At 35.3% G+C, this 20112-nt stretch overlaps 1 protein-coding gene across 2 annotated transcripts in view; it reads left to right on the top strand.

The window, feature by feature from the left end:
• LOC106872129 (dynein axonemal heavy chain 5) overlaps positions 1-20112 on the top strand; it is a 183710-nt gene that overhangs the window by 157068 nt on the left and 6530 nt on the right. Inside the window, exons 81-92 of one of the 2 annotated variants that reach the window (XM_052965662.1) lie at positions 1489-1600; positions 2431-2819; positions 4378-4600; positions 5941-6129; positions 8362-8556; positions 10751-10861; positions 12134-12245; positions 14335-14465; positions 14994-15105; positions 16446-16576; positions 17938-18054; positions 19606-19815. In XM_052965662.1, coding sequence (XP_052821622.1) covers positions 1489-1600; positions 2431-2819; positions 4378-4600; positions 5941-6129; positions 8362-8556; positions 10751-10861; positions 12134-12245; positions 14335-14465; positions 14994-15105; positions 16446-16576; positions 17938-18054; positions 19606-19815 — 2032 coding nt within the window. Of the gene's footprint in view, positions 1-1488; positions 1601-1904; positions 2024-2430; positions 2820-4377; positions 4601-5940; positions 6130-8361; positions 8557-10750; positions 10862-12133; positions 12246-14334; positions 14466-14993; positions 15106-16445; positions 16577-17937; positions 18055-19605; positions 19816-20112 lie in introns of those variants that run through there. The other variant, XM_052965663.1, reaches the window with a different exon arrangement.

Below are 20112 nucleotides of genomic sequence, written 5' to 3'. Positions count from 1 at the left end.
ATATATACTTGTGTTGCCTTCTAGCACTTGTGCTGGTGGTACGTTACAAAATCATTCGAGCGAGGTCGTTGCCAGTGCCGCTGGACTGGCTCCCGTGCAGGTGGCATGTAAAAAACACCATTTTGAGCGTGGCTGTTGCCAGAACCGCCTGACTGGCCTTCATGCCGGTGGCACATAAAAGCACCCACTACACTTTCGGAGTGGTTGGCATTAGGAAGGGCATCCAGCTGTAGAAACTCTGTCAGATCAGATTGGAGCCTGGTGCAGCCTCCTGGCTTGCCAGTCCTCAGTCAAATCGTCCAACCCATGCTAGCATGAACTCAGGATGTTATGGTGGTAGTGATGTCAGCATCGCTTGACAACTGATGCTGGTGTGTTTACATCCCAGTAATCTAGCGGTTCAGCAAAAGACGCTGATAGAATAAGTACTAGGCTTACAAAGAACAAGTCCTGGGGTCGATTTGCTCGACTAAAGGCGGTGCTCTAGTATGGCCACAGTCAAATAACTGAAAGAAGTAAAAGAGAGTAAAAGAGTATATATTGTCATTGAAGTTCAAAAATATTCCATATAGCATTAGTATGAAAATAGCACAACCATGCCAAGCAAACAACCAACTTTGTCAACCTTGTACTACTAAATCCAGGAGGCACAATGGCCCAGTGGTTAGGGCAGCGGACTCGCGGTCATAGGATCGCGGTTTCGATTCCCAGACCGGGCGTTGTGAGTGTTTATCGAGCGAAAACACCTAAAAGCTCCACGAGGCTCCGGCAGGGGATGGTGGCGAACCCTGCTGTACTCTTCCACCACAACTTTCTCTCACTCTTACTTCTTGTTTCTGTTGTACCTGTATTTCAAAGGGCCAGCCTTGTCACACTGTGTCACGCTGAATATCCCCGAGAAATACGTTAAGGGTACACGTGTCTGTGGATTGCTCAGCCACTTGCATGTTAATTTCACGAGCAGGCTATTCTGTTGATCGGATCAACTGGAACCCTCGACGTCATAAGTGACGGAGTGCCAACAACTACTAAATCCTATCAAATCTCTTCTCTGAAACCCAACTACCAAACTGAAGCTCTTGAGTTAGTCTCTTCCTGGATATGTAAAAATTATTAAAACTCTTAAGACATTTCAAGCCTACATATTTTTTCCAATACCTAAATACAATAATCACCTTCCCCTTTCCTCCCTCCAAACATAAACCTCAAATATAAATATATATATATTGACCACACACACCCACACACACACACACAAATCTGGAAGGGAGTGCATTCCTTCTGAACATTGTGTATGTAACTCCATGGAAAAGTGTTCTCTAGGGCTTCTATGGTATGATAACTTTGAATGGTATTATAACCTCAGAGTCTAGCTGTCTAGTTTGGTAGTTCATGATAAATATGTCTCGTGTAGGAATGTTTATTATGGAATTCATAATATTTACATAATATTTGTAAATAAAGATGTACATTTCTGAATCTCCACAGTACAAATTCTCGTGAAGTTGCTGACCAATTAACTTACCTGGCTAACCGAAACATGATCCAAACACTCAGATATCAAGATCGAATTGTTTTCACTTTATTTCTAGCATTTGAGGTAAGAACTATTGTCACTTATTATCTTCATTTTTTTCTTGTAGAAAAATGTTAGAAAATGAAAGATCTGTCAGGAAGACAAAAAAATTGTATGTGTGCGTAAGGGCTAATTTGGGATTAAAATGCCTTATGATATTTCCTTATATCCTTTTACTGTAAAATTCTGCAAGTTCACCACCTTAAGTGATCAGTCTTAGATCAGTCTTTTAAAAAATATGAATTTAATCTATATAATTTATACATTGCAAGTAAAGATACTATTATGCTCATTAGATGGTTAGAGTTATTCTTTGGTTGCTGAATAGGGAGAAAGATGCTTCAAATAATCGAAAATGCAATCCTTCAGAGCAAACAAAGAAACAGACAACTGAAACAATGACACATACACACTATGAAATGAAATATACAAATTCACATGTTCATGCCCAGTGGCTTCGAAGTTTCAGCTTGTTCACCTTTATCATTCTGTTGAAGGCAAGTAAGTCAAAGCTTCAAAATTAGTCAGCCTTTTTTATCCTCATAAAAGAGAGCAAATATGTACTGTGCTAGAAAGTATTGAGTAATTTTTTTTGACCTAATGTTAAACTGTGTTTTTTATATATAACTAGGCATAAAAACAAACATCGGTGCCACATAAAAGCTCCTGTGTGGTACCATGTAAAAGCACCCATGCAGTGCCATGGAGTCCTGTGTTGTATAAATGCATGTACACATATGTGTGTGTGTACCTTTATGTTATATCTTTTCATTTACTCCCTGATGTATTACGTATTTTGTGTTTTTCATTTGTCTAAATATATCTTTTTCTAGTGTTGTTTTCTCTCCATTCAGATTGACTCCTTGAAGGGTTACACCATTACTGGTGAGCGAAAATTTGTGATAGATCCTTTGACCACATCTACTACAAATTCATCTCTGGAAAATATTGCAGCCCTCAAAAATCCTTTTGAATGGATGCCTGATGAAGTTTTCCACAACTTACAAAATTTAGCTATGAGATTCAGCTGGTTTACTGAAATTTTTGTTAATCTGACCAAAGAAGGCAAAGATTCTTCTTTGAAACTGTTGTTTGACTCCCAATACCCTGAACAATACAATAGTCTTCCAACAAAACTGAATGTTCTCACTCCATTGCAAATACTATGCTTTTGGCGAGCATTAAGACCAAAAGAATTTTTACTAGAAGCTACTTCTTATATTAGTACTGTTCTTGGAAGCAAGTAAGTATATATTATTTTCACTACTCTATTATATTCAGTCTTGTTTGTTTGCTAGTCTGACACTTTTCACACGCAATTTTCTTTTTATACTGGTGAGAAAGAAAACAAGTCTGTTTCTGTTCTGAGGAAGTCTTCACCAAAATGAATCTCGTATTATTCTAGGGATATTGCACATACAAAATCAAAGAGTTATGGTTCAACAAAGCATTACTGCTTAATAATAATAATAAAATTCATTATTATTATTGTTGTTATTATCATGATCAAGAGTGACCTAGGGCTAAACAACAACTTACCCAAGAGTTGTCAGTCGGACTAGATCCCACACTATAGGCAGCTCACTTATCTGTCAGTGCAACTAGATTTTCTTTTAGCCATAACAGCTAAGACTACACTGGAGTCCTCCCTTCAGAATTGAACACTTAATCTTTTATATTGGCCAAAGATTTAAGGTATATTTTTTTCCTTATATTTATATGTGCCATCTCTAGTTGGTAGATCAACAAACTGGTTGAAGACTCATTCACCATCACATAACAACCACTGGCTTACAGACACCAATACACTACATTTACCAACAGACTACAATTTATGGCCCCCAGACATACTATTTCTTCCCTCTTCCTCTTCAACTATAATGACTCTGCTCCTTTGAACTAGCAAACTCTATACCATCCCTACCTAATGCACCCATCTCTCAAAATCCCACACTAAGTACTTTACTCAGTATTTACATCCCAGAACTACCACTCTATAGAACTTTCTCCTTGCACATATTTTTGCTGTAGGAACCGAATAACCTCACCAATATGGGAGTGTAATAATTCGACCGTGCGAACCAAAGGAGATGGCGACATAGACAGAAAAGGCTCCTTTTTACCATGTCGCACAGTCGAACACAAAAACAAATATATATAACATAAAGCTCATAATGAGAGATACAAGCCATAGTGCCAGTAAAAGAACAGATTAGGACAGACAACCGATATATAAGAGAGTAAGTTTATTAACATAGTGAATCTGCATAGGCCATGGATACTGTCACCTCACCTCTAACTTTACTTTGAGCAATGTGCCTAACTTTCTGCCTATCTTAACACACCACCTGTGTGTGTGTGCGCACGTGCGTGCATGTGTGCACTTGTGTTTGTTTATATATGTGTGTAATTTATCACAGTTCTTTCTGTTGCAAACATTCAAGCCAAATTCTAACTTCCCTTCTCACAAATGTTTTTCCTGTAGAAACGAACGAGCAGACATTCAGATCAAGCATCCACCACATCAATCTCACCAACCTGAGTGGACTAAAAAGGACATATCTCTAACTAAATTGCTAAAAAAAATTAATAATAATACTGTTAAACAGTGATTTTTAATCATAACACATTAAAGACAATTGTAAGAAGTGAAATCTTATAACAATCAAATAATGACACAATTATTTTCATTCTCTATTTGTTTATTCTTCATATTTTCTATGAAATAATATTTGATATTGATTTCTGTTTAACATGAGTTCACCTTTCTACAAGAATTTCTTCTTTCATTTTTCCTTCAGATTTGTTACTAACTTTCTCCCGAACATTCCACTTGTAGTCACCATGACCAATCCTACATACCCCATTCTTGTGCTTACCAACACCCAAAGTGGAGAAGCTGATGTCTTCTTTTCAAATTTTTTTAAAGGACAAAAATATGAAATGATTTCTTTACATGTCTCAACCTGTTCTTCTTCGGCTGAGACAGCACTGAGGAAATACATCTGGCAGAAAATGCCTCAGGTAAATACAGAAGAAGAGTGCGTGCGTGCGTGCGTGCGTGCGTGCACGCATGCACTTGTGTTTGTTTATATGTATATGTAATTTATTAGCCAGAAATACAAAGTGACTGTCATTTTAAGTTTTGTCAGTTAAACAAGTTATTACTGACAAAACACCAATCACAGTCAATCACAATTTCTATCTAATGAATTATTTTCACTCTACATATATATGTAGTCCTTTCTAATTGAATGTTACTTGCTTTTAATAATTTTTTTTTAAATTCAAGTGGTGTGTGTGTGTGTCTTATATACATTACAGACACCACATTATTTTTTTCATACTCACTACCGAATACTCTGTAAACAGTTTCTACTACTCTATAGAGAATACAATGTACTGTATAGATATTAGGAAGGTTTGTGGCTAAATAGTCAGGCCATGTAGCACATTATATTCCTGAACAAAACATTTCATTTTAATGTTGCTCCAATCTACTCAATTGAAAATGAATACCACTAACAGTTTGGTATTAACCCTGTTATGGATTAATATCTCATTCAGTAGAGAGTATTGTTTTTACTGTTTCTTATACACAGTGGAAACCAGGATGAGCTTTAGCCTAATCAGCCTAAAAGTTCATGACCAAGTCTTCTAGAGACATTAGCAAATATTCTACAGAAAGTATCAAGTTCTTGACATTCTCTTTCAAGTACTTCATAGATACTCTTTATAATCAAGAGAACTTTGTCTTATGAAATCAAATACATTGTAGCAAGGATGGGGTTATGATGCCATAAAACTAGACACTGTATAACTAGAGACACAGGAAACATCAATTAGCTAGAAACAACTATATAATTGGAGACATTGTGTAATTTAAAATCACTGAATAGCTAATAGTGCTATATACACTAGAGACACTATATTGCTGGAGGCACCTTATAACTAAAGATAATTAGAGCTGATAAGCTATGTAACTAGAGACAACATATTACAAAGAACATGATAATTATGCATATTATATGATTAGAATCACTCTATGTATAGGTGCTGGCATAGTTGTGTGGTAAGAAGTTTGTTTCCCAACCACATGCTTCCAGGTTCAGTCCCATTGTGTGGCACCGTGGTCAAGTGTCTTCTACTATAGCCTTAAACCAACTAAAGCCTCGTTAGTGGATTTGGTAGACAGAAATTGAAAGTTCATCATATATATGTGTGTGTGTATATGTGTGACACAGATGTAGATGAGAGAGAAAGAAGGTGTGTAAGAGATTCTAATAAGGGATTTTTTACATTCCTAGAACTTAAAAATTTACTACATGTGTATTTAAACTGATGTGTAATATTTATTTATCAAGGACGTATGGATAATTCTGAAGAATGCTCACAATTGGCCTTCACTCCTGTTGAAAGTCTCTTCATGGCTCTTAGAAAAGACAGTACCAAATCCTATGTTCCGCTGTTGCTTGTCTGTTGATGTAGACTTCAAAGATCTTCCAACTCAACTTCTGGATAGTTGTTTCAAAATCTTTATTAATTCTCCAATGGTGAGATTGTAATTTTAGTTTGTCTTATTGTTCTATTGAGCCATTTCTGGTTCACCAGTTTTCTAATTAAATATGCACTGAATATTGATAGAATGAGTGTGAGACATTAGGCATATAGACTGTGAAATTTGGTTTATGTAATCATTGAGCAAGATTATAATTTTTGGATTGCTAATCTCATCTCTAGAGATGAAAATCTTCAATATTTATATTTACTTTTTACACCACATCTGATTCCTCTTATGCCTAACTTTTCTCTCAAGATGCACACACTCTGACAAACATGCTCACTGACATTGCACATCCAGCAAAGCATACTGGCTTTATTTCTTTCAAGCCTGTGCATGTCCTCAGCTGTTACAGGCCATGTTTCACTGCCATATAGCATAGCTGTCTGCACACAGGCATCGTGCAATCTGCCTTTCATTCTGAGAAAGAGGTCCTTTGTTGCCAGCATGGGTAGGAGCTCTCTGAACTTTGCCCAGCCTAATCTTATTCTAACAGCTGCACTCTCAGCACATTTTCTTCTACTACTAACTTGATCAGCTAAATAACAGAAATTATCTACTACCTCTGGCTTACCCCACTGGCAGTTGATGGAGTCTATTTTCTGCACATTTTCAGGATTTATTGTACCTGTGCACCCTCCACATACAAAAGTTAGTTTCCCTGTTAACCTTCCCCTGATGTTGCTGCACCTTTTATGTGTCCAAAGCTTACACTGGGTGCATCTTATGGAGTTCCTACCGCCACCTTTTCTGCAGATTGAGCAGGGCCATCTACCTGAAGGGATTTGTGATTTGTCTGTCTTCCAACTTACTATGACTGTGGTTCCCTACCTGGAACTTCTTCTCTAGTCACAAAATCAAACTGCATTTTATCTAGACTAACTCTCTCCCCAGTAGGATGAAATAAGTTAAAACACAACACAACAGGCTCAAATAAGATTCCTACAGTCTCCAAAACCCTCACACAAAAACCCAGCTCCAATAATACAAGCAATTCAGGAAAATGCACAACTTTGCAACATAAGCCAAAATGATAACAACAACATCAATGAATCAAACAGAAAGTGCCATTGTCACTTTTCCAATATCATTTGAAGAGATACACTTCTCATTCACTCATGCATGCATACACACACATACACACACTCAGAAAATCAAGTATGTAAATATTACAAAAATCTAAAAGAATTTACAATACATTGTGATAGATACAAGGTCTGATCAATAAGGATCCGTACTGTTGCCATAGTATTGAAGCTAAAGCATGCAGACTGAAGCTGCTTGGCAAAGATTGACCTTAAACACTGCTGTGCATGTTTACTAAGTTTTAACATCTAGCTCACTTCCGCTGTATATAACAGTGCTTGGACGGAAGGTGTGTAATGTGTGATCGTCGCATTGACCATCACAAAGAAAGTTGTCATGGCGATACTTGTTCAGAGGCCTACGCAAAGGTGCAGAAAGTGTATGGAGTGGAGTGTATGAGCCGCACACAAATGTATAAGTGTTTCAGATGTTTCCAAGATGGCTGAAAAAATGTCGATATTGACAAACATTCTGGGAAGCCTGTATCCAGCAAAACTGAAAAAAACATTGCATATGTTCATGTAGCTGTGAGGGGAAATCATTGAATCACCATCCGTGAGTTATCAGAGGATGTGCAGATTAACTACAATTCACTTCAGTCCATTATCACTGAAGATTTGTGTATGTGACACATGTCTGCCAAGTTTGTGCCAAAACTGTTTTCAGTTGACCAAAAAGACAGTCGGGTTTCAGTTGCACAAGATCTGCTTGATTGTGTTAAGAACGATGGAAACTTTTTAAAAACTTTGTGTAGACCTCTGAGCAGGTATCGCCAAGCTTTTGGCAAAATTTGATGCAGATTTCTCTGCTCAACTTTCTCTGTTATGGTCAATGCAATGATCACATGCTACACACCTTCCTTCCTAGCACTGCTGTAAACAGCAGAAGTGAGCTAGAATGTTAAAACTTAGTGTGCATGCACAGCAGCATTCAAGGTCAATCTGAGAGACAAGCAGCTTCACTCTGCGTGCTTTAGCTTCGTTACTATGGCAACAGTTCAAATATTTATTGGTCAAACTACATATATTCTTATATATCTGTCATATCGACAGTTCTGGTTCATTAATTTTAGTGTTATGTGTACAAGTGCAACTGTGTGTTTGTTTATCATCATCACATATATATATTGTTGTTTCAGCATGCCAAAGACGACCTACAGTGGTCATCCACTCAGTTGAATCCAGATATTTTAAACATGAACTCTAGTACACATTGGCCATTGCTTCTGTACAATATTTGCCTGTTGTATACAACTTTTCACTTACGAACAAACATGATTCATGGTTGGGCGAATGCAGACGATGTTGAAAATATTAACTCCACAGACTTGCAAGTAAGTATTTTCTGTTGTTTTGTTAGAAATGATCATGAATTCTAGCTTCAACACAATTTCATAAATGTATGAGAAGTTATTTGTTTTATTTAATTGATCAGTTTTTGACAGGTACTTATTCTTATTGCCCCACTCCACTGAAGGATGAAAAGCAAAAGCTACACTGGCAGAATTTCAACTTAAAATATAAAGTGATATAATCAAATATTACAACACATTTCATCTGAGGTTCTATTGTTTTTGTCATCTACTGCTCTTTTTACCAGAAATAGAAGTGATGATACTAATAATCCTTTCTACTATAGGCACAAGGATTGAAATTTTAGGAGAGGGGACTAGTTGATTACATCAACAGCAGTGCTCAATTGGTAATTAATTTATTGATCCTGAAAGGATGAAAAGCAAAGTGGACCACAGCAGAATTTTAACTCAGAACATACAAATGGACAAAATGCCGCTAAGCTTACCACCCTAATGATGATACTAATAATAACAGTAACAATAATTGTTTCTAATTTAGACAAAAACTAGCAGCTTTTAAGAGGTGGTGGTTTAGCCAATACCATCAACCCCAGTACTTAACTGATACTCTATTTTATCAACCCAAGAGGGATGAAATGCAAAGTTAAGCACAGCAGGATTTGAAGTCAGAACAGAAAGAGCTAGAGCAAATCTTACAAGGCATTTTTTACAAAGTGGATGTAAAAAATGTGAAGTTTAGTACAACAAAATTATTTTTTTAAATGGAGTATTCTATATAAAGCATACAAATAATAATATCAAATAAAACAATTAGAGCCAATTATACCCTGGTGAAAAGTCACCACCTAAGTTGAATCAAAGCACCCCATGGCTCCAACTACCTTCCCATCCTTTACAGGAATTTGGGATTTTCAAACGCGCCCACAAGCAGTCTTGAGTCAGATAAGCTGTGAAGAGCTTACATCCTCTAATACATAACCTCTTAAATGTCCATAGATTACTGATGTACTCTTTACCAAAGGTTTATTTTTCAGGGTGGTGGTGGTTGTTGTTGCTTCTACCAAGGCTAGAAGTTTGGTGGATGGGTTTGTTTAGTTTTTAGATGCTGTTTGTATCAGGGTTGTGGAGTCATCTAAAGGTTGACTCCTTCAGAAGGCTCTAATATCATTTGATGGGAACACCGTACAAAAAAAATACATAGAACAAGGCTATAACTTTAAATACCTTTAATGTCGGCCTCACACACACACACACACACACACATATATATATATACATATATATATATATATAAGCTGAATGATAAATGGAAGGAGTTTGATGCGTGGAGGCCATGATCTTCTTCTGTGCATTACCTCATGTCTGCTAGTCGCCACGTGTCATAAGAGAGCCAACTAGACCATGCCCTTGCGTTCCGACGTCTAGATACCAGAAGATTAAGTCGCAAGGCCTCATATCAGAATCTCACCACTCAAATGCCATCTAGCATGAGCTTGTTTAAACCTGCTTTCAAGGGAGGTAACTGCACCTACAAGTTAATTATATTTACCTCAATACTTGAGTGGTACCTTATCAACACCACCACCAACTCCAGAAAGCTGAAAGGCAAAGTTGACTTAATGGGACTTTTGGGTTCAGAACATATAGTGCTGAACAGATATTGAAATGATTCTGCCAATTCACAATAATACTACAATGGAATCGCAGAAACAGTACAATGGCAGGATAATTGATCACATGATTTACTTATATAATGTGTCACATTATTTAATACTATTTCCACCATCATCATTACTATGAATTCTGACATCCATTTCTCTCTACTATAATTGATTGGATGGGATCTTCACTATAGGAAATTGCCTCTCATTTGAATCCTACACCTGTGGATCCTAGCATCCTGAGATATGACATCACCACTTTTTGCCATATTTCGTTGGCCATAGATAACTACTGTCATCATATGACACATCTTTCAGCCATCACTCAGTATCTATTTCCATCATGTATCTATATATTTGCATATTTTAAACTTAATATTTACTGGACAGTAAAGTACTTTATTGAATACACAACCTCAGATCGTTAAAATGGAAGTGGCTAAAGTCATGTTTAGTTTGACTAATCCAACCAGTTTGTTCTAATAATACATCTTTGTTCTGAAAACATCTTTGGAAAAAAATCTCTTTTTCCTTTTGAATCTAATTTTCAGGAAGCGATAAAATTTGCAGGATTTGACTTCAGAAGATTTTCAAAATTGACCATTCCCAGTGATACACAGATGCCTATTTCTTTGTCTGCAATCAGATATGTTTTTTCTGAGGTAATTATCAACATAAATTGTTATTCTCATTATCATCCCTAGTAAACTCACTATTAACACCTTCAGCAATATCATCACCCCTAACATGATCACTATGTTCATTACTTTGACCACCACCATCTCTTTATCTCTGTTTCCATCATCATTCCATTTTTACGCACCACTTTTTATTTAGACTGTTGTTTCACTTGTCTAGTGGCATTCTTTGCCCATTTCTAAACACACATTATACATGCATCTTGGTTTGAGGGATATTTATTCCATCAGTTCTTGATTAGTGATCACATTTTCAACACCTTCTGACATTATCACTTGGCTACCAGGGAATGTCCAGAATTTTTTGATCCACATTAAAGCAGGCTGTTTATGCTTTTACTCTTGTTATCCATGTAAGTTCTCCAAGCAAATAGAAATTATTCCATTTTACTATTTGCTGAGAATTTGCTCTAAGTTTACATCTTACTCTCAGGTGAATCTGTCATACCCATGATGAAGCATTCTCTGCTTCTTTTTGGTTGTGGGTCTAACTATAAAACTACATCATCCTACTTCCAAATGATATTATATACCACCATCCTTGTGCCGTACATGATTCTCTAAGTCTTTCGGTTAGGCATTTCATTTCATATTACCTTCCCAAAGCTCCATTAAATCATTATACATGCCAACTTACATACATTCTCTCTCTCTCTCTCTCTCTCTCTCTCTCTCTCTCTCTCTCTCTCTCTCTCTCTCTCTCTCTCTCTCTCTCTCTCCTCACCCTCTCCCTCTCCGTACTATATGTGAGTAGCCAAATGGAATCTTCTGTAGGAACCTGCTCTACAGCCCTCACTTTATAGTAATCCCCTCGTCACCTACCCCATGGCTCATAGTCCTGCTGCAGACTGCATAGCAATCTGTTCAAGTGGCACAAAAGAAAACACTCAGTCCATGCTGTAAAGTGGTAGGCTTTAGGAAGGTCATCCAACCATAAAAGTCATGCCAAAGCAGACATTGGAGCTCAATGCAGTCCCTTGGCACATCATTTCCTGTCAAACCATTCAGCCATGCCAGGATGGAACATGGATGTTAACTGATGGTGATGATGATGATGATATATATACTATATACACATACTATATATACACATGATGTGAGCATGGGTTAGATGAGGACTATTTGAGGCTGCATTTTATTACTGGCTGCCCTTTCATTCAACATCTTCTACCTGTTTTCCAAATAAGAGATCTTTTATTCCACATGTATATTGTCTGTCTTTAATACCTGCTGCAGATAATATTTGGTCGTTATTTACAACATACAAGAGATCAGATCTGTTTAAAAGGAATGGTTGAATATCTCGTCTCAGCGAATTCTCTCAAGAAGGACTTTGAATATAGCAAATGTAAGTAGGCTGCTTTTAATATTTAACAACAACAAAAAGGGATAAAATTATCATTTTTTCAGACTTTTAATATTATCTTTAAAGGTGAATTTTGGATAAAATTATCGTTTTTTCAGACTATTAATGTTGTCTTTAAAGATGAATTTTTACATACACACACACACACATACACACTTGCACATATATACACATACATATATTTCACTATGTTGGACCGCTAAACTCTACATGTTTTTTTTTTTTTGTTTTTTGTTTTTTTCTCTATTTATTTCCTCTCATTCCTTTCTGTTGAAGGGTGTAGGCTAGAAACATAAAAGACTTTTCCATTTTTCCCAAGTGTCAAACTAATACACTTGCTTGTTGTCTTCATCTTTTGTTTTTCTATAAATCTGAACTATATATATATTTATACATACACACATACATAAATAAATACACACACACACACACATCCATCCATCCATCCATCTATCTATCTATCTATCTATCTATCCTACTTTTCAGTCAGTTTGATTTAAGCATCATTGGGTGTCTTTTTCTCGGATGTGTACTTAGTTCCAGACTGAATGTCAACTTAGAAACTTTATTTCTAAACTATTTACAATCCCAGTATGTCAAACTAACACCAAATGTCAAAACTAACACATAAAAGGTCCAGTAAAGAAAACACAAATTTGCATAATCTTACTTAGGCCTTTCACAGATACTGCATTTGACCAGCACAAAGAAACAAGAACAGTAATGTAGACTGACAGAGAAGGACTGTGTATGAAACAGATACACAAGAACAGTTAGTAAGTAAAGTACCCAAGAAGTTCCATCAGTTTGTTGGTTGTTCATGTGATGTAAGATTATAAACCAGCATCATAGTATAACCCACTCTGTAAAAGATTGAATTTAGTGTAGAGTAGGTGTGAAATAAATAATTTTATCTCTATATTTTATCTCAACCAAAAGGAGAAATGCTACTTTTTTATTCTTAGATGTTATCAATGGGCAATATATATTTTCTTGCACTTTTATAATTTTAAGATTGGATTTACTAACGCATATGAAGGGTGAACACTACTACAGCATTAAAATTTTGATATTGGCAGGGAATTGGGGATTGTGCAAAAGTCTGTAATCAGCATACCAATCTCTGCAAATTATGTATTTTGGAATAATGTATTCCATAGTGAATATGTCTTTGTGTAGGTATATACATATATGCATGCATGAGCGTGCATATACACACACACACACACACACACACACACACACACACACACAATAGAAACTTGGAATTCATTTCATTTTGCAGGCATAAACTGGCATTTCTATTCAAGAATTACAATACTCCATTGTTAATTATGTGTGAAAATTCTATAGTTATTCCAATTAATTCTTATCATTGTACATTTATACTTCAATAGTTTTCTATAACTGAGTTTCCATATTTTTAAGTCTAGGTTTAATGTTTTACAAATTTCATTCATATAACTTTTTATATCAAGTTATACAATCATTCTAAAACTTGTTTATTGTTTCTTTCCTTTTCTTTTCTTACTTTCTCTTTATTTTTCTTACATTTTTTTTCCACTCACTCATATCATTCATATAAGTTTACTTTGAATCAGTGTATGATCATACTTTCTCTCCACCTCCTTTTTTTCTTTATTTTCTTTCATATTATATTTCATTTACATTAAGAATTGATATAGTTTTGCTTTGTCTTTTAATTAATATATTATATGATCATTATAGACCTCATTTTTTTTTCTATCCCCCTCCCTTCTATTTTCAGACATATCAACAGTATGTTGAATCATATGCATATAAATGTCTGTTAAATCATATGCATATATAAATGTATATTTTTTGTTAATTCCTTAACTACCTGAATAACTAAGAGAGTAAAGCAAAGCTGTAGGAAAATTTTAGCTTCAATTACATATTATATCACTCTCCTTTTTGTATTGAGTACTTTTCTCAAATTCATATGCACTTGCCTATGATGTGTGTGTGTGTGTGTGTGTGTGTGTGTGTATTCTTCTGTCATTTCCTTTATTTCTCCTACTATTTATTGTCAACCTATTTCTATCCTCAGTGAAATACACAGGTCTGACAGCTTTATATAATAGTCCCAGGAATTTGGCAAACCTTCAGCAAGAACTGGGCAAAATACCAAACCAATTTCTCACTTCACCACAAATGTGCCACTTACATAAGTATCAAGAGGTACAGTTATTTATTTCTTGAATATTTCAATTACTAATGATTGGTCAAATGACTGGTTTGGAGTGATGAATTTAACACATCACTGAAGTATTAAACTGCAGTTGATATAACTGATTTCTGCCTGTAGTTTTACAGAGTAAGACATATAAAAATAAATAGCTTCTTTTAAAAACATCTCACTGGTCATGCATATCTAAAAATTTATTATTTGTGCTTCTGTTGTTGACTATCCTCAACTCAGCAACAATTGTTGTTATGAAGCTCTGTAATGGTTATTCATTCCTGTTAATGGTATAGTTGTTAAGTTCCAGAGCAGTCATGATTCACGAGACATTTGACCAAAGGTGTTCCAACTGTTGACTGTATTCAACCATAGTATACTTAATACTGTATTATCTAATGAGTTCTTTTTTCTTTTTTTAATGGTAGGATGTGATCTGAGATGTGTTGTAAATTTTAAAGTTGCTATTAAATGTTTACCATCTTTAGAAAGAATGTTTTGTAATGCTTGCATCATATTTTCTTTAGGCATTACCAAGAAATGAAGAATATGTTCTGAAACAACTTGATATGTTGCTAACTACTCTACCACCAAAAACATTCCATTTACAGTCACAAACCTCACACATGGCTTCAGTTGGTATGTACCAAATTAAAATCATGACACTAGGTTTAATTTAATACACCGTAATTTAACTAGATTTATAATTTCCTGTGTGTATTTAATACAGAAATATTATCCACTTCTGTTTTATAAACAACAAAATAATTTTGATATTTTCATTTCTTATTTCATATTTACAGCAAAACTAGACATTCTGATTATTGATTCATATCAAAGTTCATCCACTTCTGGGTATGTTACTGTAATTTTGTGTTAGTCTTAACAGGATCTAGAGCGCTGTGCAGGCTGTCTCCAATGGAAAATATTAAAAAGAAGTGATCCCTAGTGTGCAGTTTTACATTTTGAGGCTGTACATTGGGTTTGTATATTCTTAGTGCAACTTTAAAACATCCAAATTTTATACAAAGTCCAGATATTTTCATTTTTCCCTGCATTTATTGACTTCTGCGAGAGTAAACTATTGTTTGATGTGAATTTCCATTATTTATAGATATAGCAACTTGGCAAGTCTCTCCTTCCACATTGTAAAGCTAGGTTTCAGTGATGTGTTCTCTAATTTAGTGTTACTAATCAGATTGCATTTGTGTGATCTCTAATGATGTGACACAAGTCAGATTTCATCAACATAGTCTTTACTGAATTGATTAATTAGTGACTAAGGAAGAAATTCTTACATGGAACCGTCTAATATGATCCATGAGAAAGTATTGTAAATACATCCTGTGCTGATGCCACGCAAAAAAGCACTTGTGCTGGTGCCACGTAAAATGCACTGATGCTGGTGGCACATTTAAAGCACCCAGCACACACTGTAAGGTGGTTGGCATTAGGAAGGACATCCAGCCATAGAAACCAAGCCAAATCAGACTGGAACCTGGTGCAGCTCTCCAGCTTGCCATCTCCGGTCAAACCATCCAATCCATGCCAGCATGAAAAATGAACATTAAAGGATGATGATGACAATGAAATCCAAATTTATATTTCACGATAAATGAAGAAATAAAAATAATTTGCTGTATATCCCCCAACTGAAATATTAATATTGTACGGATGAAATATATATTTGGATAGTAGGCTTCATCATTTCTGCTTTGTTAAATAAGCATTAATACTTTTAATTGCTGTGACCAATACTGTAGAGTCGTGAAAAGCTGCTGGCAACACTCAACCTTTGACATGATTTTGCTCCCTAGCTGAAGCTAATTATTTTCAGTTACATTGATAATATGTTTGAGAATTGTATGAACACAATTTTATTTTTTATTCTGTATAAAAAAAAATAAAAATCTGTTATAACTAATCAAAAGAAACTCGTTCTATATTTCTTGCTTAAAAATATTCCTATTTATAATCAGATGGAGCAACTTCAGTACCACAGGTGATAAAATATTGTCCAGAACAGCAAATTCAAAACTGGAGATCCTGTATTGAAATGTGGCAGTTATGTGTGACATTGATAACCAAACTACCCAGAAACCTTTCAAAGGTAAGTTCTATCACCAAACTTTGGATATTTTTGTTGATCAGAAAACTAAAATTATCTTTGTGCAGGGAATTCACAAAATAGTTTTTATTTCTGCAGCTGAGATATTTGATACCTGTCACCTACAAAAACAGAAAACCATTTTTCTTCCTCACTAAACGCACAAACAGTGGTTAGGGAAGGCTTGACATGAAATTGACTGTTTAAATATCATAAGTATTGGCACAAGTGAATTCAAAAGTTCAATCTTTGATAACATGATAGTGCTAGTTAAGAAACAAATTTTTTATCTTCACTTCTTGGGCTAATTGCTGAATAGCTATGTGGCAATCCTCCAAAATGACAGCTTCCACTTTATGGATGGTGTCATCAACAATTGCGGAATGTGGTCATCCAGGAATAGGAGCAGTTTCTACCGATGTCTGACCACATTTGAACTAGCGATGCCAGTAATTGACTACATTGTATGATGGTGCATCATCACCATAAACTTCTTTCATCTCATCGAAAGTCTCTTTTGGTGTATAACCTTTCAAGTATAAGAACCTGATCACTGATCTGCATTCAACTGCCTCCATTATGCAGATCTGCATTCAACTGCCTCCATTTCAGCAGCCATAAAAGAGAAACGAATACTAGTGGAAAGCTGCAATTTACAATGTGATGTGTAGAGACATGCATGATTATACCTGTACAAGTTCCATTTCCTGCAATAACCAGAAGTGGGTCAGGGGAATCTTTAATGAACACCTCTCATATCTGTCACATTGTTAAAGGTGTATCTTAAAGACTAAGCTTTCTCATTAGGGCTAGAAACTATTTCATTTGTGAGTAGTTAGTTTCTGATGCAATTATATAAAGCTTCACCCATATTAAAGTGCTGCTCACATATATGGAGTTGAACAGCGGCTACATATGAAAACGTTCTGAACAATATTTTTTTTTAAATGGGTCATCTAACTTTTGATAAACTTTCACCCACCAACACACATCACTCACAAACACACTGATGTGATATGTCCTCTCTCAGTCACTTCTATCAGTACTTCTATAGTTCATGTTTTTCTGACCTGTCAAACTGCACATCTCACTAACCAAAATTGGCTGATCCTTTCAACTTTCTTCCACTGGGTCTCACCCTCAGAATTCCATACTAAATACTGTCATTCAAACCTCACTCCCAACAATGACAATTCTCTGGAACCCCGTTCCTGCCAATATTTTGTGACAAATATCCATCTCTAAAAGTCCATCAACCTCAATAACCTCACCACCAAACTGGGAGTATCCTGAAAAGATGTAGGTACTGCTGCTGCCCCTCCTCCCCTTAACATCACCTAACTTTACCTTTTCTTTATTTTCAGGAATATCTTCTAAGCAGAATGTCTAAACTTGGTGGCACCACAGTCTATAACAAATTTATTCTGGAAGAAATATTTCTTCTCCATAAAATAGTTAATGAAGTAAAGACATCAGTCCAGGTTTGAATATTTATTGACTCATTAAGTAAAACATGTATAATAATAATAATGATGATGATGATGATAGTGGTTGCAGCAATGATGATGATGGTGATAGATAATGATTTAAATTCTTTGTTAATCCAAGCATTCACTCACTCAGGCTCATTGGTCAAAACACTACGACTACTGTTTTCACAGATTTATTGTTTATTTTCCCTGTCTTTTTTGCTGGTTCGTAATAACTTCTGAGCTTCTGAATCAGCAACACTTCACTTCTACCCACACTTCTTTGATACAACCAAATGTCTTCCTTTTGTCATCTCTACTCTCTTTCATACCCATATCAAAGCCTGCACTCAACACTTTTACCCAACCCTTTTTCTCATGGTCTGAAATTCTTTAGAACTACTTTCCATATAAGACATTCACTAAAAGTTCAAACTGAACATCAATCAAGAACACTGATTTTGCTCGCATTCCTCCTAAATAAAGCCAAAAAATAAAATCAGCATAAAAAATCTTCTTGGTTTAAATCATAAACTATTGTTGATTACACATAAAGCCAGTATTGTAAGGAAACTGTATAGTTGTTTTAATCAACTCCAACATTTTACTGATATTTATTTTATAACCTGTGAGTGATTGAAGTAAAGATAAACCCAACAGTCATCAATTCCCTCTAGTGACCACTAAACTAATTACTGTAAATACTCCATACATTAAATATATTAACACAAGCTTAACTAGTGTTCTTCATACTGATGGCATTTCTGAATTATTTATCCGCTAAACAATTCTATTTTTCTATGCCAACCAATCTACATTTAATTAGTAATTCTGCTAACATTACATCAGTAAGTATGATGACATCTTTGTTTTGTGAATGAGGTCAGAATATAAGAGAAACATGTCCAGAGTTGTTTATTTGCTGAGACATTGAAAATAATATTAGTTATTGATAATATTGTTTTTTGTTGTTTTTTCCTCACACATAATTATTTTGTAATTAGCTTTCTAATTCTTTAAGCAATTATGTTAATACTGACATACTACCTTTTAATTATGTGAATGCATACTTATGAAATGCTATCTTTTCTATTAAACATATTAACACTAACTTGAATATTGTATATTCTTCTGTATCTGTGTCATGAAAATGATAAGTTTATTAACTACAGAGAATGGCATGTACATTTAAATGAATTATATTCTTACTTTTGAAAATATTTTCTATACCACATAATATTCTATGTCATCATCATAATCATTTCCATGCTAGCATAGGTTGGACACATCAACAGGACCTAATGAGTTGAAGAACTGTGTCATGTTCTAATGTCTGTTTTGGCATGGTTTTTACAGCTGGATGTCTTTCTCGTGCCAACCACTTTATAGAGCATAAATTTTTTTTTTTTTCATTTTATGAAACAAACACTAATGATGTTGCCTCATATATAGAGAGGTGGGGGTAGAAAGAGAAGTGATAAAGTAAACAAACAGAGAGATCTTCACAATCCAAATACTGAAATTACTAAAAGAATGAATAAATTTTTATTTTTATTTTTGCAGGCTGTCAAAACTATCTTTGAAGGAAAGGATTTGGGCAGGAAGTTCTCTGAGGAGATTGTAAATGTAGCCAGAGATATCTTACAACATAAAATCCCTCACACTTGGAACAAACTGATTGGAGAGACGGCCCCTCCATGCACCATTGACTTGATGCAGTGGATTCAACAGTTGCAAAATAGATCTCTTTTCCTTGAAAAAATTATTTATTTTGTGAGTTTCTTTGTAGACTAATTAATGGATTTTTATATCACCATAAATATGGACTGATCTTCATTATCATCATCATCATCGTTTAACGTCCGCTTTCCATGCTAGCATGGGTTGGACGACTTGACTGAGGACTGGTGAAACCGGATGGCAACACCAGGCTCCAGTCTAAATTTGGCAGAGTTTCTACAGCTGGATGCCCTTCCTAACGCCAACCACTCAGAGAGTGTAGTAGGTGCTTTTACGTGTCACCTGCACGAAGGCCAGTCAGGCGATACTGGCAACGGCCACGCTCGAAAT

This window comes from Octopus bimaculoides, chromosome 2 (assembly GCF_001194135.2).
Source record: "Octopus bimaculoides isolate UCB-OBI-ISO-001 chromosome 2, ASM119413v2, whole genome shotgun sequence".
NCBI lineage: Eukaryota > Metazoa > Mollusca > Cephalopoda > Octopoda > Octopodidae > Octopus > Octopus bimaculoides.
The sequence above is the reverse complement of the archived record's forward strand: the minus strand, read 5'-3'. Positions and strand labels throughout refer to the sequence as shown.